At 33.8% G+C, this 26,932-nt stretch overlaps 1 protein-coding gene across 1 annotated transcript in view; it reads right to left on the bottom strand.

Moving 5' to 3' along the window:
• The window catches only part of LOC106138363 (uncharacterized), a 68,256-nt gene that overhangs the window by 20,761 nt on the left and 20,563 nt on the right, over nucleotides 1–26,932 (bottom strand). Inside the window, exons 6-8 of the mRNA XM_060948305.1 lie at nucleotides 25,553–25,696; nucleotides 10,276–10,537; nucleotides 3,205–3,385 (exon numbers count right to left, since the gene is read on the bottom strand). Of these exons, the coding sequence (XP_060804288.1) occupies nucleotides 3,205–3,385; nucleotides 10,276–10,537; nucleotides 25,553–25,696 (587 nt within the window). The remainder of the gene's footprint in view (nucleotides 1–3,204; nucleotides 3,386–10,275; nucleotides 10,538–25,552; nucleotides 25,697–26,932) is intronic.

Raw genomic sequence — 26,932 nt, 5'->3', positions numbered from 1 at the left:
TTTTATTGGTGCCTGGAACCACGCGGGACGTACTCATACTTAACTTTATTGTATGTCCTCGCAGTGCGACGTGAGTATTAGTAACTAGAGTGAGACGTAAATACGAATCTTACACGCGTTCTAGGTATAATAATACGAGTAGCTATTCTAAGTTCCTCGTCTGGTCTTTAGCTGATCTTAATGAAAATGGACATCTGACTGTATCCAAACTTGCCTTCATTCAAGAGCTGTAAGGGGTTTAGAGTATCGGCAAGTTAAAAATAAAAGGGTCTGCCAATTTAATTATAATTGACAGAAAGGTTGTGCACAGGCGGCATCGGTTCGGAGCGAATTAATGGGCGCTGGCGTGAATTCGTAATGTTTATCTAATTTACGATTGATTTAACAGATTTATTGATTGCCCTATTTTGTTTGTTGATTTGTTTCGTTCATTTGCGTTTTATAAGATATAGTAATTTATTTTTTGTTAAATGATGAATATATTATCGAAAGGGCAATTTTTACACGAACTTTTGAAAATAAGCTTGATGTGAAAATACCTAGAAGAGTTTTTACTGTCAATAAAATTTTAAAAAATTATAAAGTAGTCTATTCTACTCTGAGAGCACTTTGCTGAGAGCATATATTTTCAATACCTAAATAATATTCATTGATGTTTGAAGATCTTGGCTCAATCTCATAGAAGCATCTTAACTAGTTTATGATATAAGTAATTAGTATAAGCTCCTAGACGGGGTGTGAGCCCTATTCGCTTGAAATTAGTTCCCTAACACTACATGATAGTTAATTGCTCTACAAACTAGCATCACAGTATATAGTTTAAAATGCAGATAGGGTTTATTATCGGTATTTTATTAAAATATGGATTCGTAAATAAAAAAAACTTTAGATTTTTTTTATTACTAATCAGATGTTAACTGAAATAATGTTTTATCATAACCTCAACAATATTTTTTTTTGGGCATTAAAAACCGGGTTCTATTCAATATTTTTGCTTTTATAGAAAAGCTGAGTTGTTGTCTGTGATGTTTTAGTTTCATGAATGCTTGTTTATCGTGAGTGGATCAAAATAACTTTACATGCTACACATACATATACATATACATAATATATATAGATATATATCGACAACCATCACTTTACCAAACCTACTCGTATTTATGTACAAAAAAATAGAAATAATCATTATTAAAAAACATGATTCCGATAAGTACCTACATTTAGTAATATGAAGGGTACTACCGAAAGCGGTAAATCCTTACATGGTAAGGTGGGCTGAATGCATGTCACTCACTTATTAATGCAAAATATCATAATTTCAATCCTAAAGCAAATCTCAAGCTATCCTTTATCTGAAACTGATGTTATAGCTTTTAATAATACATAATGAAAATGTGAGGTTCAGGATATTTTCTATTACTTCAATCTTATGTCACAAGATTTGTATGTTAATTGGTTCGCATGAACCCACTTAACTAATGTTATAAGCTGTGGCTTATAACATTAGTTAAGTGGGTTCGTTGTCACACAAGTTGAAGAGTTCGTTTGAGTGTAGTTCGTAACTTGTCATTAGTCCATTACTGTGATTAGTCGAGTAATGAGCGACAAGGACAAAGGAAGTAGACGGTATAGCTAGGGTTGCTAGTTCGGTGTTGTGTAATATCGGATTATTATTAACATTGTTTACGTGCCTCTAATTGGATGCTTTTAGGGGTCTTTCAGAACTCGTATTAATTAATGAATGAAACTGGAATGAAGCGTAATATTCTGCATTATTTTGTCCGCTATTCTTATACGTAGGCGATATTATAAACACATGGTTCTATAATATACAAAAAGTGCAGGATCTGAAAATTATCAATGAAAGTGGTTGAATTAAATTTGTGAAAAATATTCGGTGATAAGACAAATATTCGGGTATTCCTATGTAAAAGCAAACAAAGTCATTTATAATGTATCTTGTTAAGTGTGTATGCGATGACAGTCCGTCACCTCCGGCGCTCTGTTTTTCGCGAAACGTAAATTCTTTATATACCATTCGGCTGCCTACATACGGGAGGGGAATTTATTTTTGACAGCCCTAGTTACCTCAGGTCTAACGCCTCATCAATGTTTCACGAGCATAAGCGGCGGCGTCGTTTATTCTAATTGAGAACTGAAAAAACAATTGTAGCAGGCGAGAAGGTTTTTACTGCTAATTTGCTTGCAATCCTAAGTTCCTTGGCTGAATGTTGTATGAGATAAGACGGCGTTCGCTCCTCTGTTTGTTTTATTGCGCTGGGGCAATGACGTGGGACTTTCATGTTTGAGAATTTTGCACATTGAACTTGGTGTTCACACCTAACAGAAAGAAGGGAGTTAAAAGTTGGGTGTGTCATTTTCAGTGCATTATCGAGATGGTTGGAGAAGATCAAAATGATTCAACCAAAAGGAACAAAGACATCAGGTTGAAAGAAACTGAGACGGCTAGTTTGATTACTTTCAGCGGGTCAGTCATCGTCAAAATTTGGTGTTTGCTTTCATGTGACGAACTTGTTAGCTATCTGTCCTTAGTTTTACTTATCATAAAATAATAGAATCCCTTAGTTTATATATGCAAATAGACTACGAATAAGAAAATCTTAAAATAGAGTTGAATTCAAGATTCACCCTCAATTTCTAAATAATGCACCCACGGGAAATAATCTACTATGGTTCATCTCGTTTCGCGGACATATTTCCACCGGGCAAAGGAGAAATTTCAGTTATTTCTCGTACCAGTTTCTGCATAATACGACGAACAATAAATACTTATATTTGTTGTCATGGTTTCGCAAATGCCCTTTGAAAAATGAGATGACGGAAGGAAATTGGAAATTGTCATAAGTCGGATTAATTAAGCAATTGAAAGCAACTGGCAGAGCAAGTAAAGATGAAGAGAAGTAACACAAAATAAAAATATTTTATTTTAGGAAAAAAACAAGAATAATATGAACTTATATGACAGAATGCGAGTGTTGCCTTAATACACTGCATGTCAATATTTCTTAAGCAAATAATGTCCACTTTTTCCGAAAGTAAGGATCTTTCTTCTCGTTGTATGTAGCCGTAGTTGATCAAGGAACACAAAACTTTTTTATCACTGACGATCTCATTTTAATTGTCAGATTAAGTCATGAACGTTATAGCTGAAATTATTTGTAATAGTAGCTGGATTTATGTTACCTGGTCAAGTTTGAGTAGTTCCTCTGGCGTGTCAGGCAGCTGCCCCAGCATCAGGGGAGGATTGATGTTGACCTCCTTCCCCAGGGAACGCACCACCTCTTCCCGGTTGTAGCGGTCGGCGAACACGCAGGACGCCGGGATCAAGCCATGGACCGTGTAGCTGATGGCTCGGACTAGGATCCTGAGGGAAATGTTTGATAATTAAGGCTAAAGAAATATGAAACACTAGAGGCCGCCCGCGACTTCGTCCGCATGGGAACCCTATCAATCCCGCGGGAACTCTGGGATAAAAAGTAGCCTATGTGTTATTCTGGGTCTTCAGCTACCTACATACCTACATACCTACATACATTTCATGGTAATCGGTTCAGTAGTTTTTGCGTGAAAGAGTAACAAACATCCATACATCCATACAAACTTTCGCCTTTATAATAGTAGTAGGATGATAAGAACGATTTCATTGCCGAAATGCAATTGACATTTCCTTATTAACTAAGAAATAATCCAAAGATTGACTTAAAAATTTACCTTTGAATGAGTACAATTGAATTGAAGACCTATATATACCACGAAGATCTTGTTGGGTTGGATTGTAATTAAAAGTGAGTATTTATTTCGTAGAAGTGAAAAGCTGTTTGAATTAAACTTATCACAATTTTCAATAAATAAAATCATCAAAAAGATGACATTTTACTGATTAAACGTGTAATAATAATAAAAAATTGTATTCTCATTGCGCGCTTAAAATGGAACAGAAATGTGAACGATTCCTTTGGTTTTTTTTGTTAGTGGACAGCATCAGTCACAAATATATCGAACAAGTATGAACGTCAGCAGTTTCTAAGCCAATTCATATTGGAATATTTCAGGCAAGCGAGAGAAGTATCAAGTGTTTATCTACGCAAGACAGAGCCTTTGGAAGTTATCAAAGTGAAGGCCTTCTATAGCGATAGGATCTGCGCGGGAAGAAAAGCAGCTGACATCAACCAAATTCTTTATTTCCTCGTAGCTCTTAGAGAAACGTTAAGATCAAGTAAAACATAAGAAAGACTAGGTAGCTTAATTTGGTGCAAAAATTTTAGGAAGAACAGTATTTGGCAGTATTAAATTACTAAATTAAAGGAAAAAGTTAAACTAATATTTCTACTAAATAATTTATTTTTATTTCAATGGAATTTTATAGCAAGTGGGCTTATAACTACTTGGAAAATTCGGCCATCCCTTAAATTCAATAACTCTCAATATTTCGTAGTATTAACAATATGTAATCTTAATTAATAATCCCGTAAGCTCATGATAATGGCACTTCCCTAATGTAATAAAGGATTCGGAGAATGCATTATTCATCACCTTTTAGTTGCGTCGGCTAACAGTCATTACGGTGAATTTGTAAGTAAAATTACGGTAACCACAATAAAGTTCAATTTCGATTAGTATAATTTATCTAACAAATAAGTCATTATACTTCCATTCCTATATATAAAAAGATTGATTCGATAGTGATAAAAGTTCATATTATTATTATTTTTATTTTATATAATTAACCATATTAAATTATACTGTTACAATGTTACATAAACCATGATAAGTTTTTTTCCGGCCATTGGAGCTCGCCTACAGTCGCTAAAACTTAAACAACTAGTTATTATCCCATCAGTACTAGATTAGTTTAAACTCTTAAACGTCATTTGTGATGCCTAAGTAATCTAAGTCTAAAAGGCTTAATGAAATAGACGTTATCTAAAATAAGAACGGATATAATAATGTCTAACAGTTGGGCGGTTTGAAATGTTGACTCGAGTTAATGGAGTTCTGAATTTACTAGGTTCAGCCTGTTTTAGTTTGCCTGAAGTGACTAGTACTAAATACTTGGTATATGAAAACTGGTTTGTATAAATGGAAAATTTTCTAAAATGATGTCTAATATTTCAATACAATTATTGCTTACTAGTGAACCGATCACTTATGCATAATTTCAGGTGTTAGATAAAAGTAAGAAACAAAGTTGAAATAATTTTACAAGACCACTGAAAGAAAAGGGATCCAAAACTGGCAGTCCGCAGACTTCAGCTTTGTTTGAGTTCATGAAAACATTCAGAAAATTTGAACATCCGCATCCACCGATTTTAATTAAATTCTTTTGTTGACTCGCGTTTCAGTTATCCTATGACAGAGTATGAACGTACGGATTTTAGGAATTAAGTTGAGCGCTCATAAAATGACAAACGTATGTATAACATAGCTGAATGGAATTAAAAAAGTAAAACATACATAACATATTGAAAAATTTAAATAAAAAATACTTTTTTTTTACAAATTTACAATTTAACGAATTTGTTTAGCTACCGTTCAGGGTCAGTACATTTAAATGAATTTAATTGGAGCAGATTTCTAAATGAATTTCTACGTGGATTAGATTACATATATTTTTCATGGTACGAGTATTATACCGTGCTATGGGATTGTGGAAATTAAAACAAATGACCGGTTGCAAGTTCGTCGCTTAGTTAGTAGGAAACCTTCCTTTAGCCAAGTTTGATAACCTGTGCATAGTAAACCTATGATCCTATTAGTTCAGTGATTGAACTGAAAAGCTCCAGAAATTAAAAAGTAGACGTACTGTACGTACGTAGGTACTTCTGTTGAGTCAAATAAAATATAGGTATAACTTTAAGACGAATTTGATCACAATTTAAAGAAGATTTCAAACAATTAATTATTGTTTATCCCTTGTAACTTTAAAAGCCTCCCTTACTTAATTTTCTGGATATTTAATTCCAGCATTGTTACACAAATTTCAAAGTTTCTGATGTTCCCCTTTTGCTTAAAACATTTTTGTTCTGATTTGACGCGTCACATTATTTATTAATTATTTCTAACGTGAAGGGGCTGAAGTTTGAGTTCGGATTCATTAACATTATTAATTTTATACACGTGCAATCCAATGCGGTTGTGCCATTGCTAAGGTATTCTTAAAAGAAGAAGAAGCTTAAATGACAAAAATATATTTACAATAATATAACTGTTATAATTCTGTGTTAAGCTGAGATATATGAATAAAATAACATAGTCAATATTAATCCGATTTAATATAGTGATATATATCAAAGTCAAAGCTATTTTTTATTGATCGTATTACACGTTAACAAAGAGTAAGGAATTAAAACCTATCAATTAAATAAGCGCTCAAGCTCTGGCATTTTAAACGGAACTACAAAGTCAAGTGAACTTTTAACAGTAGACTAGTTTCTATCTTAAACTTTGACGATATATTGGGGAGGTTCCGTTGAGAATAAGAAGTTACGAGGATGAGGGGACCGAGTGACAATAATGGAAATGCCCATTGGAAATATATTACTTGATAATTTGATTGCAACCACATACATAGTTTTAGTTGGAAAAGGGCTTTGTGGCTGAAATAATAATTGTACAACGTTATATGAAATTTTTAGAACAATCCAAAGTTAACCCTGGGCCATGAAGCATGAGATGAGAGAGTGGAAATCTTTGTTAATATTAATCTTGATTGGGAAACATTTTACATCTGTAGTTATAAACTTTCATGTGATTAAAGATATTAAAATTGATCTACTTGAGTACGCCGCAGTAGGTAATTCCGTTCATTTTCGTTCCTACGCCAATTATTAACGGAAATCCTCTCTGAGTGCACCTAAAGACTACGTAAGGAACCTAGAATTTTAACGGCTTGGGCTTTGCATTAATATGTCTGTAAAACAGTCAGCGTCAACAACAGTCCTTTTATATTGAGAAAAGCTTACTTGGGTAGTCATGTGTACACTCATACGGTTTAATTCTGTCTATGATTGAGATGTAGCTTCTGCACGAATTCGCACTGTTTCTGTTTGTAAGTAGTTTGGACAGGATTGCGGTGGGCCTATTTGGGCTTGTTAATTCGATTAAGATAGCTAACAGACTAGTATGTGAGGACTTTGGGTCATTATGAATAAACTTGGAACTCTACGTCATAAGTTTGTAATATGATTAAGGGCATAAATTACGTTATACCCACACGTAATTCAATATTTATGAATATCTCGTCGATTCTTGGAAGTCATTATTTTCTGATATGCTTCTTGTTTCAAACAAGGTTTTAGCCTACACACAGAGTATCTTTTATAAGAAAAAATAATGAACGAATAGGTTTCTTCTTTAAAAAACAATTTGAAATGATTTTCTTTTGGCCTAAATTAGTGTAACAGAAAGATTAGGTTTAAATAAGAATATTATGATATGTTTATAAATAAATGACTCATATTATACATGTAAAATCAATTTATTATAAAGCAAGATGCACAAATTGCGAAAGTTGGAATTCATTGCGTACATGGAAAAAGATAAAGGTCGTTTGTCGTAAAAAGTACATCTTATATGTGAAGGTGCCCCTTTATAAAGTAAAATCTGAAATTGTGTTTCGTTCGCGTTGTAATATTTCTAAAAAGGGAAGAATGTGGCTGTAAATCTCGGAGATACAGCGAGCTTTTACAGGCTTTGTTAAAAGGTGACTCGCTGTAGGAATGTTCGGTCACAAAAATGCTTTGCGTTATAATAAAATTTTCCAAATATTACGCGCTTTTCTGAACTGATCACATTACGTCTTAAAGGTATGATAACCCTTTTATCTTTTATGGATTGGATATTATGCAGAAGATTTTCATATGTTTTTCCTAATATTTTTCAATCTTTTTTTTTATCAGGCATCAAATAAAGGGTTTTTCAATTTTAGGTACCTAATAATCTTTACATCCTGAAGTTTGAACTTATTTGTATGTACTTTGTTATTGTGAAGAAAAAAGTATTCTCCATGAAAATAATTACAAAAGTTATAAGAGTCTATTAGAACTTTGTTTTTAAGATAAACAAATGTACTGATTTACACAAACATAAATGTATGTAAAAATCTTATTCGTTTTATGAGATAATCTGCAATGAAGATCCCAACAGTGAGTAATGCTTTTACGAAAGAATTGGGTCTCATTTTTCCCCTTATACGGAAAGAAAATTACGCTGCTAAGGGCAAGACATAGACGGATGGCTGACGAATAACTAATCAAGCAAGAAAAAAAAAATCACTCAAACAAATCAAATTGTATGGTGACGCTTAAACTGACAAAGGGTGCAGTTTAATTAAAAATAGCAGGGTATTGAGACTTAGCAGACTTGCTATTTTTGGCATTAGCGATTATTGTTTTCAGCAGCGTATAATATCAGGTTGGTATTGCCATTGAGCCGCAAATATAATGGAGGAACTGTCTATTTCTGTGACTTAAAGCAACACGGGCTTCCGACTTGAAAAGCCCGTCTTGCTCTAAATCTGTGAAAGAATTTGACTCATTGTTTATATTTAACCCATTACCTATGTATATTGTCTTATTCAACCTATTGAATTTTAGATGTTACTGTTGGGCACTCTAGAACTAATTAAGATTTTTCGTACAAATATGATAATTTTTTTTTCGTATACGTAATTATTATCAGGCATGTTTTTTCTTAAACATCTTTTAAATCCAATATAGCCAAATGAAAAATGTAAAAGATTGTCTCAAATGTACTATCACTTAGTTCGTAATGATTAAACAAACTATGGAATATTTGTATAATAGCGCGTCTGTTACGGTTTCTTAAAAGCGGAATAACCCTGCGGATTGTTTACAGGTGCGAAGGCCATAATTAACCGGGCAGTAAAGGCGGCCTTTGGCGACCCCGGCGTAAACTCCTGAATTCAATTAACATAATATAGTGCCTTTAATGTTCAGGTTATAGAGGGCTTTTCGGGTTTACTGCTAAAGGTTTAGTGCCATTTTAAATTGGAGGTACATAGTAATTTCGATTCAATATTAATTCTATATGATTGATTAGATTGATTTAATAATGGAAATTAACCAATGAATATTTAAAATAGAAAAATAGGAATATGTTCAAATTATAGTAGTACCTACCGTGTAAGATATCAACTATTTTTATTCGGCTATAGTCTAAACCTATTAAGACCGGGAGAATTTAATTTAAATGTTCTTAGATAAATGAAGCATAACAAGGCTTATTATACTTCTAACTATTATTTACTTGTAATAAAATTTGGTAAATTTTCTCATCTATTGTCATTTGGACTGATTATGATGAATTATTAGTTATGAATAAGTAATTATGCGAAGTGAAACATAGTCTTCCATGTATCTGGAAATTCCCACGGGAATGGTTTATTTGATCTATCGCGGGCGCAGCAAGTTCAAGCAACCTTCTAGATAAAAAATATGCTTTTTCTAGTGTAAATAAAAACTGACCAAAAATTGAGTCTGAAGGTTGGAGACACGTTAATAACAAGAAGCCAAAAATCTCTATTTCCGGCCAAATGAAACGTTCCCGCTTCTGATCCTGACAACGGCAATTATCTTCAATGGAATTTCATATTTTGCTTAACCGTAGCCGTAGCATCTCCGTGTCACGGCAGACGTTCAATATTCTATTTTAATTAAATTCTCTCAATTAAATTCCATTCCGGACTGTTTTCTCGTGAGTCAATGAGATTGGGTACATTCGTAAATAATTTCAATGAGTATTCATGTTGAAACAGAAGTATACAATAAAGCGAAAATTTATCCCTGTTCTTTGATTTTATTATGAAGGTTTGCGATGTGAGAAATCTGAATTTTAAAGATATTTAGAGGTGTACTCTAAATAGAGAGAGAAAAGAGAGAGAGAATCCATATTTTATGGTTTTTACAGTTAAATTATAAAGTCTTTTAGACCAAAATAATGAATCATTCATGGCTGTACCGGGAACTGGGGCTTATTAACCTTTTGTGTATGATCACATATTCTGTGCTATTAGTGTATAAGTCAGGGTTATTTTTCCACGACAGAATTAAGTCTAGCGTCTGCCAAGTTTATCGTTTCTTCAGAAACAACAGTAAATCAGACTATATAAACGTCTACATCTTTTTATGGTTCGTTTTCTTTCTTCAAGGGCTAAAAGATCCTAATAAAAGACGTATTTCATTTTATTTTTTCTCTAATTTATAAACATTTTCAAAGTTTTAACCTGTTACTTACCTAAATTGGTCTCTTCCATTAAGTGTCTCTTGTTTAATGGACAATATGACCGGCCCCAGGTCTTCGTCATTGGTGAAGTAGTTCCAATGTTCTGTGCCGTAGAAGTACTTCTCGTAAGTCTCTTGTTCCACGGACGTGAGTTCGAAGCCACCAGACCTTTCCCATTGCTCTTCAATAACAGTTTTCTTCTTAGGTGTACTTCCTTCATTATCACTGCTGTCTTCAGCTGCTTCGTCCAGGGATCCCGACCTCCGATGTCGATCTATGAAAGATAGAGTTTATTTAAAAGAGTACTATTTACTTATTTTCATACAGACCAAAACTTCAGGGTCAAGTTTCTTTAGAGGCGACTGTACAATGTTTGATTTTCAATATGTACAATACAATTATATACAAAATACGTGGTGGCTAAAACGTTTAAATCAGTTAACAGCGGGCTAATGAAGATGTTGGATGCAAGTCCTAGGATCGAACATGCAAATAGGGAAAATGTGCAAGACGGCGGTAAAAAAATTATGAAACATGATGGCCATAAATTGTGTAAGTATCAATAATATATATGTATATATAATATATTTCAAGAATCTGTGAAGTATGTAATGACGAAAACTATCGGGCGGAACAGCAAATAATTTGATTAATGTGTAGTTCATTGTACTATAATGAAGTATATTTGCCCGGGTTTCCATGGGGATTTCCTTCTTTAGCCTAGCGGAAATCCGATAGTTTCGGCCGCGCGTTAATTGATATGCCAGTCACCTTTTTCTTTTCTACATACATTAATATAATCACGTGTTTATTATACCTCAAAGGTAGACAGTGTCTACAGTTGGCTTAATGGAACCGATATAATGAGAGTGACCGTTGGCTAGCCCATTTCCTAAAAGAAGAATCTGAAGTTAATTAGCCTTTGCCACTCATTGACTTTCACACTCATGGGAAGAGAAGCAGCTTGTATATACTATATTCTTTCTTCGCTAGTAGACCAGCACGGGAGCTTTTCTATATAAAGAAAATTAAGGCATCAGAAAATAAATAAACCTTGATGAGTTTAATTTCGTGGCACACCGCTTTTTAATTCAAGCTCAGTGAAGTCGCTTTAATCGGATTTTAGCGACGATTCTTGCGTCGTGAGATAATGCCAGAAATTGTAAACAATATACGTTGGCGGTAATCCCTCTGCCCTTGTTATAGGTGTGAGGCGGGATTATGGATGAGCGTTTTGACACGTACCACCTGCGGTTGCTGGTGTGTTTATTTATTTATTTATCAATTCACGTGCACAGATTAAACAAGAACCATGTTCAGAGATTAAACATCGGATTGAATTAAGTCAGGTGTGATTTATTTCAAAATTTCTCCTAGTATGCCACAGAAAATATTTGCGATGTGTTAGCGTTTTATAATAGTTTACACTTTACTGCTATTTTCGTTTTATAGAATCAACCGTTGTTGGTACAATTAAGTTAAAATAATTATAATAACTATTACAGAGAGTGCCGTTACTTTGAAATTATCTGTTGCAAATGAAAGCTAATTGTAATGAGTCTTTTGTTCTATTATGTTGATAGACATATTCAGCTAGATAACTAAACTTCACCCAAGTAAAATTTTTGAAACAATGAAGTTTTATACGAGCGAGGGAAAGAAAAACAAACTCTATCCATTCAAATGAATTCAAAAGGAGGTTTCACAGAAGGAGGTACACATACAGTCATAACGGGGATGTTCCCAAGAGCCCCCGTATCAGGTCGCAATTCCAACTTAACCTTTGTCTCACATGCGACTGTTCGGATTGAGAATTAAAATTAATTTTCAACATGTTACCTCATTATGAGTATGATTTTATTATATTGTTGACAGATGAATCTTTGCCTCGTAATTTGGAAATTGTAGTAGAACGAGTTTTGATGTCGTGAAGGTAAGTATATTCTAATAATTATATCTACTTAATTGTTTACTCTTCATAGTTACATACATATAGTCGCATCTATATCCCTTGCGGGGTAGATAGAGCCAACATTCTTGAAAAGACTGGAAAGCCACGTTCCGCTGTATCCGCTGTCTTACGATGGAATTAAGATTCCAATAGTTACAGGTTGCTAGCCCATCACCTATATGAATAATCTTGATTTTAGTCGTCTTTAACGATATCTATGAAAAAGATATGGAGTGGTTCTGTTCTAAAGTGTCGAAAACCACTCGGTACCGTTCATACTCTAATTTTGAAATCCCAAGATGTAAGTGTAAAAGAAGTAAAAGCTGCTTAATTCGTTATACATGTATCACTTACACACGTACTTTAGCCGAAACGTGAGATAACTTGTAATACTCCGCTTTGATTAACGAAATTGATAAATTTTAATCTATCTACTTACTCCGTTAGTGATATCGCCTGTGTTGTAAATGAAAAAGATTGGAGTAAACTTATCTCATATATAAATTCCCACTTACTAATAACTTTCACCAGAAATACATTACACAACTTCATAGAAGCCGTCTATTCTCAAAGCTATCGGATTCGCATACATATCATTTGTATCGATATCCGTCTCAATATTGACGCCCGAAGACGCCGGGAATGTGACCCGTGTGTGTATGTATGTCTGTTAATTTATCAGGACGCCATCTGTCGTGGCTGCGACATAAATCAACAGAACTATGTCTCCGAGTCCTCCCAACGAGATTTAACTGACATTAGAATGAATGTGTAATAAATGGGCATGAATTTGCGAAAAGGGTTACCTCGTAATTAAAATAAATACGGATTTGAATTGGCGAAATGTAATTTCATCCTGGCGCACTTTGACTTCTTATCATAGTATTTAAGGGTAAGCTACCGGATACTTCCTAGGATTTGTCCTAGGAAAATCTGGATATAGTACTCTATGGAAGTCATTTGGTGGAATCCTTTCTGCAGGTTGGCGATTGGTGATCGCAATACCGACCATAAATGATAGTAAAATAACATACATACATATAACAACGTCTATATCCCTTGCCGGGTAGACAGAGCCAACAGTCATAAAAATTGGCTAAATGATAGAATTGAGATTAAAAAATAGGTGACAAGTTGATACAAAAATAATTAGGAAAAAAATCCTGTACTTTACTTTTTTAAATTAATTTTATTTGATAAATTCCAAAATTATATTAATTAGTTGGTAATATAGAATCTCATTCTGATTCATCTCTTCATATCAAAGAAAACAAGCGACAATGAGCAACATTCTAAAGCTAGATGTAGAAAAGTATGCGATTCGAATCCTTAAAAGCGTGACGTCATTGTGTGCTCTCCATTGTAACTTCTGCCTTACGTCATTTTACGATATCCGTCTACTAGTGATTGCTCAACGGAGATTTCCATGGCACAATTAAATTTTAATCAAAGTAATTTCGCTTGAACTCCGGAATATTTTATTTTAATATGAACATTTCCGAGCATAGTGGAAGAGTTATTAAATTCGAAGACCGCTGTAATCCTGCGTTGAACGGCTGCAACTGGCTGAGAGTTATGATAAGCTGGTATAAGCGAAGGGTATACCTGATACTGCGTGCTTTTAAATATATTTTATTAAGATTTGTTTCAAAATCCTCAAGTATCGTCGTGAAGATTATATTATTTCTTCCAATTCTTACATAATGGAATTGTCTGACTGATTACAAAAACCTCTCTTACTAGACCACATACGATTCTTATGTGGTCGAGTAAGAGAGTATTTCTCAAAGTAGTTACTAAAAGGGAAATAAATGAGATTCAGTATTAAGCGAAATACGGGCGTAATCTGTTATCCCATACTAAGAAATATTTAAACGTGAAAGTGTGTTTGTTTGTCCGTCTCTCACGTCAAAACCACTGACCCAATCTCAATGAAATTTTTCACACATATAATGTGGAGTACAGCGAAGGACATATAGTAGTACTCTTTACTCAGACGGAGCCGCGGGCGAAAGCTCAATCATATAGAAATGTGACTGGAAAGTGTTTTATCCAATAATTTAGTCCGGTGGGCAGTCTAAACTAAAGAACCCAGAAATTATTCTTTGTCGGTACCTGTCCAAACTTTGTTATAACATTGTATATTCAACTTTTCTTATTAACCAAGACGTAACTTTATTCTTATAATAATTTATGAAACGAAAAGGAAAATAAATGTTCACCAATATAAACTCATTAATATATCGTAAACCGCTGGGTGTAGAGATTTGAAATTTGGTATGTAGGTTCCTTTTATAGTCCCTCACATTCCCGCGGGAACGAGAATAAACGAAATTTTTCGCTATACGCGGGCGGAGCTGCGGCCGACCTGTTCCAAACCTGACCTTCTTCCTCTTTGCATCAATCTGGTGACATTTCCTGGAGAGAAAAAGCTCTTGCCTAAAAAGTCTTAAAGTAAAAACCTTACAAACAAATTATGCTCGCATAGTCTAAAAAAGCTGTGAATTGATGAACGTAGTAATACAACATTCACATAATGAAAAACTTCATTAGAGTGACGTCGAATAGTACTAAAACTAATTCCGTGATAATACATTAGCTAAATTAATAATTAATAACCCGTTTGTATTACCCTAGCCTAGATTCAGGAGATAAGGCACTAAGGCCTGAAGTGGATTAACATAGACTAATCTATTGTGACAGATTAGCTCAGTGAATTCTGTCTATGCATACAGGGATTGTACAATACGTACAATATGATTATCTCTCTTTCAATATATTAAGAGTTATTTATGTATTAATTCTAAAGAAATAATAGTCTTCACTTTTGTTTTCAGTTACTCGGTGACCACGGATCATTGTAACATGATTTGAAACGTCGACGTTTCGAACGCGTCTAATACCTGTATTATTTACAAATGCCAATGAATATTAAACTCCAATGACAATAAAGCTTCAGTCTATTGGACGTTTACAAAACTTTCATATATCTTTCGATCTGGGTTGTCTGGTACAAAATCTGACCCTAGCCCATCACGCCAAAAGAAAAATAATCTTATTAATTGAGATGTTCCCAAGACATAATATTTCACTTATTTTCCTCAACAAAAGTAAAACTGTATATTAATCTGTGAAGTAGAATAAACAAAGGTACTGATTGATGAGGTCCCCGGGGAAGGCAGGAATAGATTCGGTCCATTGAGAACGGATCGCCATCAAATTTAGAAATGGACTGCGCGGAGTACCGTAAAAAGATTTCTGGCAAATTGAAAAAGTAATTAGTTGCTTTGTGCTTTTGAAATTCCCGTTTTATTAGAATAATATGCTTGCTGTTTGTTAGAAATTTTATGATCGGTTATAGGTATAAGAAATTTTTTTAACAGAAATGTAGACTAGTTTGCAAAAGAAATATTCAATCGACCAATTACTCGTAATTAAGAAAAGTTTTACAAAAAAACGTGCGACTCAATCACTTTATCATCATGGACAAATTTGGACGCTTGAAGGTTCGCAGTGGGATGAACCATAAATAAAATTCTCTTGTGGGGCTGTTTCCACATTAAACTTCTCGAATTCTATCCGCCCCTTCTGATACTCGTATGAAATCCAAGTCGACAAAGGCGTGGTAAATGCTAGCAAATGTAATAAATAGGTAAGTTAGTTGCAATCTTAAGGAGATCGTTTACCTACTTGCAGCTTTACGTCCCACCGACGTGAATCAAAGTTTCAGATGCCACTTAAGGCTTTATTGGCTCCGAGATGTTATTAAAATGAAGATAACCATGAATCAGGATTGCGGATTACGGGTCAATCTGACACTTGGTTAGTTTGATAAGAAATTTTATTGCAAATTGTGGGTTATGCTTGATTTACGAGGAGAAGATCCTCCTATAGCATTGATTTTAATTACAGTAATATCGTACAGTATGGGGCATGCAGTAGAACGTGAACTTTCAGCCTATTCAACACAGTTGGCTCTGTTTACCTCGCAAGGGATATATAGGTGGTTATATGTATGTATTAAATGAGGAAGTACGTCTTTCTTCGTAACCTCCTGTCACAAGCGATAGTCCAGATAACACTAGCTACTGGTAAATTGTGATTAGGACGTCGATATTATTCTGAGATTAGAAGCGTTAACATAAAAAGGAATATCCTACGGAAGATCAGCATCCTATTACTTTATATGATTCTATCTTAAAGAAAACGTGCCTATCAACTTAGGGAAATGCTCTTGAATATGTCGTTAAGGTTAAATTCAATTTAGTGGTTATTACGTTTTATCAAGATAACAAATGCTACCGGTTATTAAAACAGTTAAAAGATACTCGTAACAACGAGTCTTTTTTATTGTGATACATACAAGACTGATTGACGGTTATCTGTTTATTTTTTCTTGAATTGTGAAAGAATATACTAGTAATTAATGAGTACGGTATTTTATGTTTATAAATATTATCGTAATTCTATAGCACATAGTTACTTTTTTCAATAGAAGAAGTTACAATGTTGTGGCTATTATAAATATACTTATAAATATCTTACATTTTTCTACTTGCTGCATACTTCTTTTCACACAAGTTCGTCGATTTAAGATACTCTTGAATTGACTTGTAGTTATTTATAATACTACGATCAGAGTACATACATGGTTCGAAAATAAAGGATTATTCGTTAACATAAATCAGAAATTATCATTTTACATTTTCATTTTTCTTGGCAAGGAAAATTCTTTAACGAATGTAAGCCTCAAGCTATGTAACAAGTCTGCATTGGTTATTCAAATAGGATTATTTTGAAACGCTGTTCAGTTACTACGAAGTCGAGTGGATTTGCTTTTACGTAGACCCATGTGTATGTATTTAGAAGATAATGTTTGAGCACAAAAGGCTGTACCAAATCCTTGATACAAGCTGGCATTGTTATGATAATGTTAGTGTGTTGCCGCTGTTTTACAACATTTTGTTTACTTTTAAACGTGCTGAGATTTTGCAGAGTTGGGAGATGTTACCGTAAAACGGAAAAAAACGTCGGGAGGGATTTATCGCTAGGCGGTCTCAGGGCCCCGAGTAAGAGGTGCAAGTGGGAGCACCCAAAGATGAGAGAGTGATGGTAAGATGAGTTTCAAATCGCAGATTTTATTATAAATTTTATTCAAAAACTATTTTATTTGTTTAATAGAAAATATTAAACTTTCTTTTAAACAAATAACTTGCTGATATTTCACGAATAAACTATTGACTTGATGTGGGAAGGTCGTTATATTAACAACTAATATTATAAATACGAAAGTAACTTTTTTTGTTCTTTCTAGTTAAACTACTGCTCCGATTAAAAAAAAAACTTGATACAATGTAGTTTTGGCTTTAGAAAAAATATAAATAACCTTTTTGATAATTCCTACGGGAAAAAGGGAAATGATCTAACTGCGAGCGTATTCTCGTATAAAATAAATGCGAAAATTATATTTGCGCACGTGTTTTTGTAAGTGAAACTTTATACAAACGCAATTCCCATGGCTCAAAGTCTCATTTGAGAGGTACTCGCAAAGTACCGCCAAGTTCGAAGTTTATAATAAACTTGAACGAGACGTGTTAAGTTTGCCTTTTGACTTGCATGCACAGGGGTAATGTAGATTATTGTGAACCAAATTTAGGAAAGTATGTTGGTGAGAATTTTAAGAGGAAATACCAATTATTTGTGATTACTGAAAAGAGAAGACTTTTTATTTGTAATGAGAAAACAAATGATGCCTGGTGAGGCTCTCTCTGCCTTTGAGCTTTTCGAAGCTTGCCATATTATATTTTAAAATTCAATACACATTTATTTATATGCAGATTTTTTTTTGCATTTTTAATATGTGAATATAATTTTCCATAATTAACCTCATTCTTTATTTTTAGGGAACGTATTAAAATGTAATATTTGTGTTAAAAGTAACATCTTATTGTAACTAACATTTCATTCGAACATTTTTCACTACATTAAGTGCCGCGTCTCAAATTCAATAAATCTAAAATGCTCAACGGCGACGTCTCATTCGAGGCACGTTTTCTATTTATCAGTTTATGTCGTCATTATCTGAAAGAGATTCAGGGCTATCGTTAACCCACTTCGAACTTAAAGCTAAGTCTTCGATCATCCTCGTCCAACGTCAGTCATTACAGATGCCGCGGTACAACGATTCATAGCACATGATTGACACATTTTACTAGACCTTTGTCCGTATCTTCGTCAAACGAAAATTGTTATAAATACCTATAGTACTCTTAAAGATTTTTTTCATTTATAGAATAATTACTCAAAATGTTTTTTCGGCTGTGTACGAAATTTCATCTAAACAGTGGTTTTGAGTTAATTCGTTCCTAAAAAAATATTCTCGCTAAAAAAGTACATACATACATACATACATACATATGATCACGTCTTCATCCCTTACGGGGTAGACAGAGCCAACAGTCTTGAAAAGACTGATAGGCCACATTCAGCTGTTTGGCTTAATGATAGAATTGAGATTCAAATTGTGATGGGTTGCTAGCCCATCGCCTAAAAGAAGAATCCCAAGTTTATAAGCCTATCCCTTAGTCGCCTTTTACGACATTCATGGGAACGAGATGGAGTGGTCCTATTCTTTTTTGTATTGGTGCCGGGAACCACACGGAGAAAGTACGGATGAATTTTATTATTTTATTTGTGTTTCGTTGTATAATGTAAAATGTACATTGTAATTGTAAATTGCGTTCACATTGGCAACCCTGCGCTAGATCCTAGGCGCCCGTCATCTCGTCTCCACTCGTCACTGCTTTGCAGGATATAATAATAAAATAACCAACGAACAGAAAATAATATGTAAAGAATTATAAAGAAGACATTTAAATTGGGACAAGTGAATGTCTGATCAAATTTTAAAGTAAGTAGGTATTAACAGAAATTTATAAAATAGACTAAGAAGTCTGGTGACAATAACAAGTTAATTAAATTTTTTTAAGAAAGTGGCCTCGTTTTTTCTGAGGGATGTATGGGTCAGGTAAAAACGTCATGTAACTTGTTCGCTGATAATTTTGTTTTGCATAATTATATATCAAACGTATGTTCTTTAAGAATTTTAAGAAGTAAAACTTTAATAACTATCAACTCCTATGAAATGTAGATAACATTTTTCCTATTTTTTTTCAGAATTAATCAAGGTGGCAGGGCGACCCAAATAAGTCTGGGACTCCGATAAGAAGTTTTTCCATTTGGGTCTGTCTTGTGTCTTCTTCCGCCAGTCAGTTTATGTTAGACTGTCTAAAATGTCTGTGGAGTTAATAAATGGGTTTTTGGTTGACACAAAATAAGGGTAAACAAAAAACCTTCACAAAATCGTTCGTTTGTTAAATATATCATACTATTTATTTAGTTTTAATGAGCTATAAAAAGTAATAAACACTATGTAAATTTTATTCCAAATATTTTATAACAGAAAACTTAATAAAAATTTATATTTTTAAGTAAATACTCTAAGAAAAGAAATCAAGTGTGACACTGAGAAATAATTAAAAATATTTAACTGATATACATAACAATATCTACGAGGACATACAAATAACATGTACTTTTATCACATTAACATTAAAACAAACGCGAGAATCCTTATCAAAATAAACTGACAGTGAAAATATTTCCCTTGTTGAATCCCCCTCTTCTATAATATTTATGTCAAGTCCTTACACTCACCCTTATCTGGGTTACCATTGAATAGTCACGTCAAGAATATGATACCCTATACAGCCCCATAGTGGCTGAGTGACCCAGTGGGGTAAGGGGCAGTGGGAGGATCATATATATAATTGTTTCTTGCAAAACATATATATATAAAACACAAAACATTTATAAAACATTTTGCGAGAAATAATTAATTAAATCGACGCAGCTTTATTAATTGGTAGAAAAGGTAAATAAACTTTAAAATATTTTTTTCTCGTAGCTTGCAAACCTGTCACTATTTGAATTTCAATTCCATCATTGAGCCATTTAGCCGGCCAGTTCAGTTGTTCCAAGACTGTGGCTCTGTCTACCCTGCATATAGACGATATTATATATGTTGTCATCTAGCACACACTTTATAAAAGAAGGTGGCACTACCTCTCAAATATCAAGATTTCCATAAGTTTACATTATTTCAGCACCTCAGATCACAATATAAGTATAGGGTTATTTATAATTTCATTATATTTTTCTGGTTTGTTTAGGCCTCCCATATTCGGCGTTGACGAATCGCCTCGATGGGTCATATCCATCATCGTGACTGACAGTATCAATATGGGTATCTCCAAAATAATTTCGTTATGGGCGATACGGTGCGCTAAACTCATTAATTTTAGATGACTTGAAAGTTTGAACTATAGGTAGGAGGAGTATTACGATGTAACTTCCTTGTACGAGTATTAGGGAAATATCGAAATCATATTTTATATTATACTGCATACTTATATCATCATATTTATATTATACATTCAACAATTGTGAGTGTGTGAATGTATGTATGTTTTTAAATTTTTCAAGCGAAAACAGTACAAGTTTAATTTAGCAATCATACGAGTATAACACATACAGTTTTTAAGCGAAAGGACAGCAAAGCCGTGGGCCGATGCTAGTAAATGTGGTTATGTAGTCTCTTAATATCTTAATTTTAGTATCTTAATTTTTTTATATATTTTTTGTATTGGTGCCGGGAACCATACGGCACCAATAAAAAAAAGAAAAGGACCACTCCATCTCTTTCCCATGGATTTCGTAAAAGGCGACTAAGGGATGAAATAAGCCAAATAGCTGAACGTTGCCATTCAGTCTTTTCAAGACTGTTATCATCATATTTACAGCAGTCATAAGAAGTAATCTTTTCTAATCTAATGATTTTTTTATAATAAATCAAGTCTTGTCAAATTATTTTGAAGTACGTTCGATTTCCATGAGCGCCTTTTTCTATAAGCGTACCTATTATTTGTTCATTTGCAATTACATTTTGGTAACCAGTATCATAGCGAATGAGTACGTGTAGAAAATGCAGTAGGATGTTAACGAATTGTGTATTTGCAATACTGCTGTAGAAAATGAGAAGTAAATATCATATGCAAATATGAGTGTAACCCGTAAATAACTTAGATGATGGAACGAACGAGGCGCTTTGAAAGCTTGGGAGTGAACCACAAGGGATTCGTAGTTTTACAGTGAATGCATTTTATATGTTCGCTGCTTCTTAAGAATAAATACCAGGAATGTATTTAAAAAAATATGTATACACTAATTATTGTTGGATCTTGCAAGCGCTGAACCGATTTCTATTGAATGTTCCTCTAACGCCTCAAAAAAAGGCTAGGTACTCATTCATAAACCAGTCCATACCATAGAGATAAGAGACGATACTATACCTTCTTAAGAAGTACTAAGACTGTCTTCATATGTAAGAAACTCGATACCAGGCTGTACAGAAAATTTTTGTCTCGATAAGTATCTCTTTATTTTATCTACCTCAAGGTGACGAAAATTAAATGAAATATGTACGTAAAAAGAATTAAATAGAAAATCAAATATAGAACGTGTTATAAAAGGAGAATAATCCATTAGGAGCACGTTCTGCTCGTGAAAAATAAAAGACAGCTTTCACAAGGGCCAATAGAGAAGCGAAAAAATAAATTCACTTGACATAAAAAAACAAATAGATTGGTTTATATGTGTGAGGGGCCAAATGATGTACATTTTGTAATAGTTTTACGTGTTTTTGAAATGGTCAAAGGTTCAAACATTCATCTAAATATATAAACAGGATATTGACTGATTGACTGACATATCAACGCAAAGACCAAGCGGTTAAATCTAGAGATTTAAAATTTGGTATGTAGGTTCCTTATTAGTAAATGGATGCACTAAGTGATGATTTTAAAGAATAGGAAAATTAACGGGAACTTTCGATTGAGGCGGCCGGGCCTTGCTCTTGTATTGAAAATAAGGTTTTCTCAGAAATAATTAATACAACTTATGTATAGTAACATGTCATCATACCAAAATTAAATACCTACATTGAATAAAAATGTGTAACGGATAGGGAGAATTTAAGGACTTTTCACGGACAATAGGCAAAATTTGCATATTTTCCACAAAGCCTCAGCTCTTTTATTTGGGACATGCCTCCCAGTATTTACAAAATTACCAGGAATTACGACTAAAGCCTTAAAACCTTTGGCTTGTTGGTTCATGCTTTCTTACATTGTTGTTTACCCAAAAATATGTTTGCATAAGAACGACTTTTTCCGTAATAGGCGATATTTCATTTTTTTATTGCGGGGAATGAAAATCATCATTACCGTCTTAGTGCTACATGCATAAAATCACGCCTTTTACCGGATAGTAGGCAGAGACTACACCTTTCCACTTGCAACGAATGTCAAGTTATATATATACCTAATATCTTCCCACCATCAGGTCTGCATAAATCTATTACTGTAGCATTGTAATTAATGCTCCTTTAAATACACTTTTGAACGTCGATCGTACCTGCGCCTAAGGTTTTGCCTTTGCAGGAGAAGATGAAAAAATAATAATAGAGACTAATATAAAATGTTTGAGTTGCTCTCAGCGTGTCCGAGCGAAGGTAGAAGCAATCGCAAGGTTTCCACTTCAAAAAGGACCACTCTGCGGTGACGGTAATTCCTTTCTCTTTTAATAGGCTTATATAATTTCATGCCATTCGCTGAAAATATCTTGAACACAAAATAAGAAAAACGTAGAAAAATCTTTCGTCCATTAATAACAAAGTATAGACGCGTATGAGTACTTTTATAACAATAAAAAATTTATTTTGTTGTTTAGTTTTCCTTGTAATATTGGTTTACGTACCTATTAGTATTACTAGTATTATCTATACATATAATCTATACATATAATAAAATAGTAAAAATATTTTGTCTGTACATTTAGTATTTTTGACTGAAATGGATAGAGGGATACTTAAAATGAATAATAGAAAGCAAAAATTTTTTTTTTTAATTTCTTGTCTGTCTGTATGTATGATCACGATTATCTCCGAAAGTACTGAACCGATTTACTTCAAACTTTCACCAATTGCTTTGTTTTAACTCAGAAGAACATTTAAAGTTTGTTTCATCAAAATCGGTTCACTAAAAAAAAAGTTATCAACATTTGAATGAACTCAAGGCATGAGTTTGCCTGCAAATAAGTTACGAAATTTAAAATTCAACGTCATTTATCATTATACGACAGCATTACACCTATAACATATAAATATATGTATGTAAGTGAAAGGCGACTAAGGGATATGCTTACAAACTTGGGATTCGTTTTTAAGCGATGGGCGAGCAACCTATCACTATTTGAATCTCAATTCTATCATTAAGCAAAATAGCTGAACGTGGCAGTCTTTTCAAGCCTGTTGGCTCTGTCTACCCCGCAAGGAATATAGACGTGACCATATGTATGTAGTCTACTGTAATTTCGACACCACCGCAACGGCTTCGATGGTCCAGTGGTTAGCGCGTGAGACTGTGAAGTTGACGGTCCAAGTTCGAGTCCCAACAAAACAAGATATGAATTAATATTTATTAAAAAAAATTTTTTTTGTGTTGTTTGAGTATTTTATTAAAAAAAACTGAAAATCAAAATACTACATATAATAAAACGGTAAAAATATTTTGTTTGTTTATTTAATACTAGCTGTGCCCGCGACTTGGTCCGCGTGGAATAGTTATTTTGGGCATCATATTTTGCATTTTGCAAACTTCCTCCTCGGCTTTATCAATTATAGCTGCTAATTGTTATGCGACTTGGCGACGACTTGGCCCACATCATTACCCGCGACCGAACGGAGACCGTATATATGCGTTTAGGGTGAGAGGTTGTGCGTTTGTGTGTTTGTTTGTGCAAACCAATGTTAGCATATATCTCCAAAACTACTGGTCCGATTTTAATGCGGTTTTCACTACTGGATTTAGATTTGATTGGTGCATGTTCTTAGATAGGTGTTACGGTTACAAATCACATCAATAAGTACATTGTTTTACTATATCTTTGTTGGTTTGCGCAGCGTTCGCGTGGAAAGCTCGCAGATGGCCGACTCATTCAACTTTCACCTGCATTGTTGACGTTTCCCGTAGGAAATCCGGAATAAAATGTAGCCTATAGCCTTCCTCGATAAATAGACTATCTAACAGTGAAAGAATTATTCAAATCGGTTCAGTAGTTTCTGAGATTAGCGCGTTTAAACAAACAAACAAACAAACAAACCAAACTCTTCAGCTTTATAATATTAGTATAGATTTTGACTGAAACGAATAGAGATTTTTTTTACATTTTTTGTCTGTCTGTCTGTCTGTATCTGACTGTATGATTAAGATTCAACTCGAACTTTACGCGGACGAAGTCGCGGGCAACAGCTAGTAATATATAATTCATGAGTTTTTATTATTTTCTATTGACTGGTCGTCACATAAAATGATACTGATCAGTAGAATTATGATTTGGACATGAAAAATAAGATTTATTTTCTGTTTCTCACGGGATTTTTCTATGTTATAGTTTCGCTGATATACAGTGTTCTGTTCTATTTATATTTGACTTTATGATGGATCATTTATTTTCGTATTGCTTTTTCTTTCTCTGAATATCAGACAGGGTCGGTACCTCATTGTCAGTATTTCTATTGTATTGTTTCAGCTAGGTTCGCTTTAAAACTAATTGATATGTGTAAAGTTTAAGGAGCTCGATATCTGTCCATCCGTAAACACACTTTTTATTTTGTTTACAATATGTTTTTTAAAATTCATAAAAATTATAAGAGTTGAAGTAGGTCAATTTTTCTTTAAACAGGCTATTCTATTAGTGATTTTTTAACATGTGTGACGTTTTTTGGCATCGAAAATGGGTCTTAAGTAAAATATTTATATTTAAAAAAAAACGCACATGGGTTTTTCGCATTTAATTTTGTCAACCAAACTCTCATCAGTTAGGCAGAACTGCTCATTCACCAGAATCAGGCGAGCTTTTAAATTTAAACAGACAAAGCCAAATATTGAAAGTAAAAGTTGACTACCTTAACTAACACCGCACTGTTGAAATCAACGTATTACAAATAGTTACAACAATATTTTAATATTTGTTCCCGTATAATTTACGATAAAGGAAAATATGTACTAGCGAAGCCGCGGACAAAAACTGGTATTAAATAAATATCCGATCGACTGCAATTAAATCTCTCAAATGCATAAAAGTATATATTCGTTGTTGTGTATCAATTTTTGTTCTTTGTATTGTTTTTTTCAATGAAATAGTATATAATTAACTTACCTGGGTCATCCCTATCAGGCCCGCTGTCATGTTCAGATTCGGACTCATCCCAAATGGTGTCGGTGGTTATCTTCTGCCGGGAACATTCTATCCAGTAGCCGGGAGTCGGGATCAGGCTGTGAGGGTACTCCTCGCAGAATTCATCTGGAATTTAAAGACTCATTAGTATAAAATTAGTCGCGTTGATGGTCGAAAGGTTGAGGTACCAGACTGAAAAAAGCGTGATATGTGTACTCTGCCGCGGTAGACCGGTAACCATGAGCGGTTCTAATCCTACCGTGGCTGGGTACCAATGACACTTTTGTGAGTGTGATTGCTTTTACTATGGGGAAAACATGGTAAGGAGACATAAGATATTCAGGCAACTGGATGTGTAAACTAAAATGATCCTGTTTGGTTTAAGTTCCCCTGCAAATTTTACGGTCAGACTGGAATCATTTTTTGTCACAACTTGACTTACTTAAACCAGGACAGTGGTTCAGGCGCACCCTGGCCCTCCAGAGAAGTGAAAACGTAATTGAGACTGCCGCCAAGAGGTTGATTGATTGTACACGTCTGAATATTGTCAAAAACAAATTCGAAGGTACAAAAATAAAGAAATAATAAAAACAATATCATTCTCATTTGCCATGACATTCATTATTTATTAGAGTTTTATTTCAAAGAGGAAAACAAATAAAAACAATTTCTACGCAAAAAATATGAGCGATGATTAAGTGTGGACTAAATTATACTTTTTAAAGGTCGAAAATATATATTTTTTCCTAAATCAGGCTTCGTCAAATATAATTAAGTGCCTTTTAAGTTGTACTCCGTCTTCTCTCTTTGTTGTTTGTTAAATCTATACTGATTGTTTGTTGATAAGTGAAAAAAGGAGTTAGAATTAGTATGGGATGTTTTATATGAGAATTACTATTTTGATTTCTTTAATATAGGCATTTGTTTAGAGAGTAATGGGTTAATGTATAAAAAATTGTAAAAAGTCCTCAAACAAATATTTTCTTTGCAGTCCCAATTCGAAGAATTACGAGAAAAAATGCTATCAGCAATCCCAGGTTTTAATAGTAAAACAGTACCTACTCCGTTTATGAAACCTAATAATACAAAGCAAATATAAACGAACAGGACTTATTAATATTTCTACACTTATACTTGAGGGGAAATCTGCTACGGCTACCATTACCGGCGTGGGTTTGAAGAGGTCTACATAAAATATTTATATAGGTAGGCTATAGCCGGCTTGAGTCCGAAATTCGCGTTTCTGCAAACTCCGCAAAACATTTCTAGATGACGTGCCGACTTTGAATATTTTACGAACAAGACTATTTCAAACTGAAATCCATGCGTGTATTATCTAAACGAAAGTTTTTTTTTTTAAGT

Source organism: Amyelois transitella, chromosome 15, assembly GCF_032362555.1.
Source record: "Amyelois transitella isolate CPQ chromosome 15, ilAmyTran1.1, whole genome shotgun sequence".
NCBI classification, from domain to species: Eukaryota; Metazoa; Arthropoda; class Insecta; order Lepidoptera; family Pyralidae; genus Amyelois; species Amyelois transitella.
The sequence above is the reverse complement of the archived record's forward strand: the minus strand, read 5'-3'. Positions and strand labels throughout refer to the sequence as shown.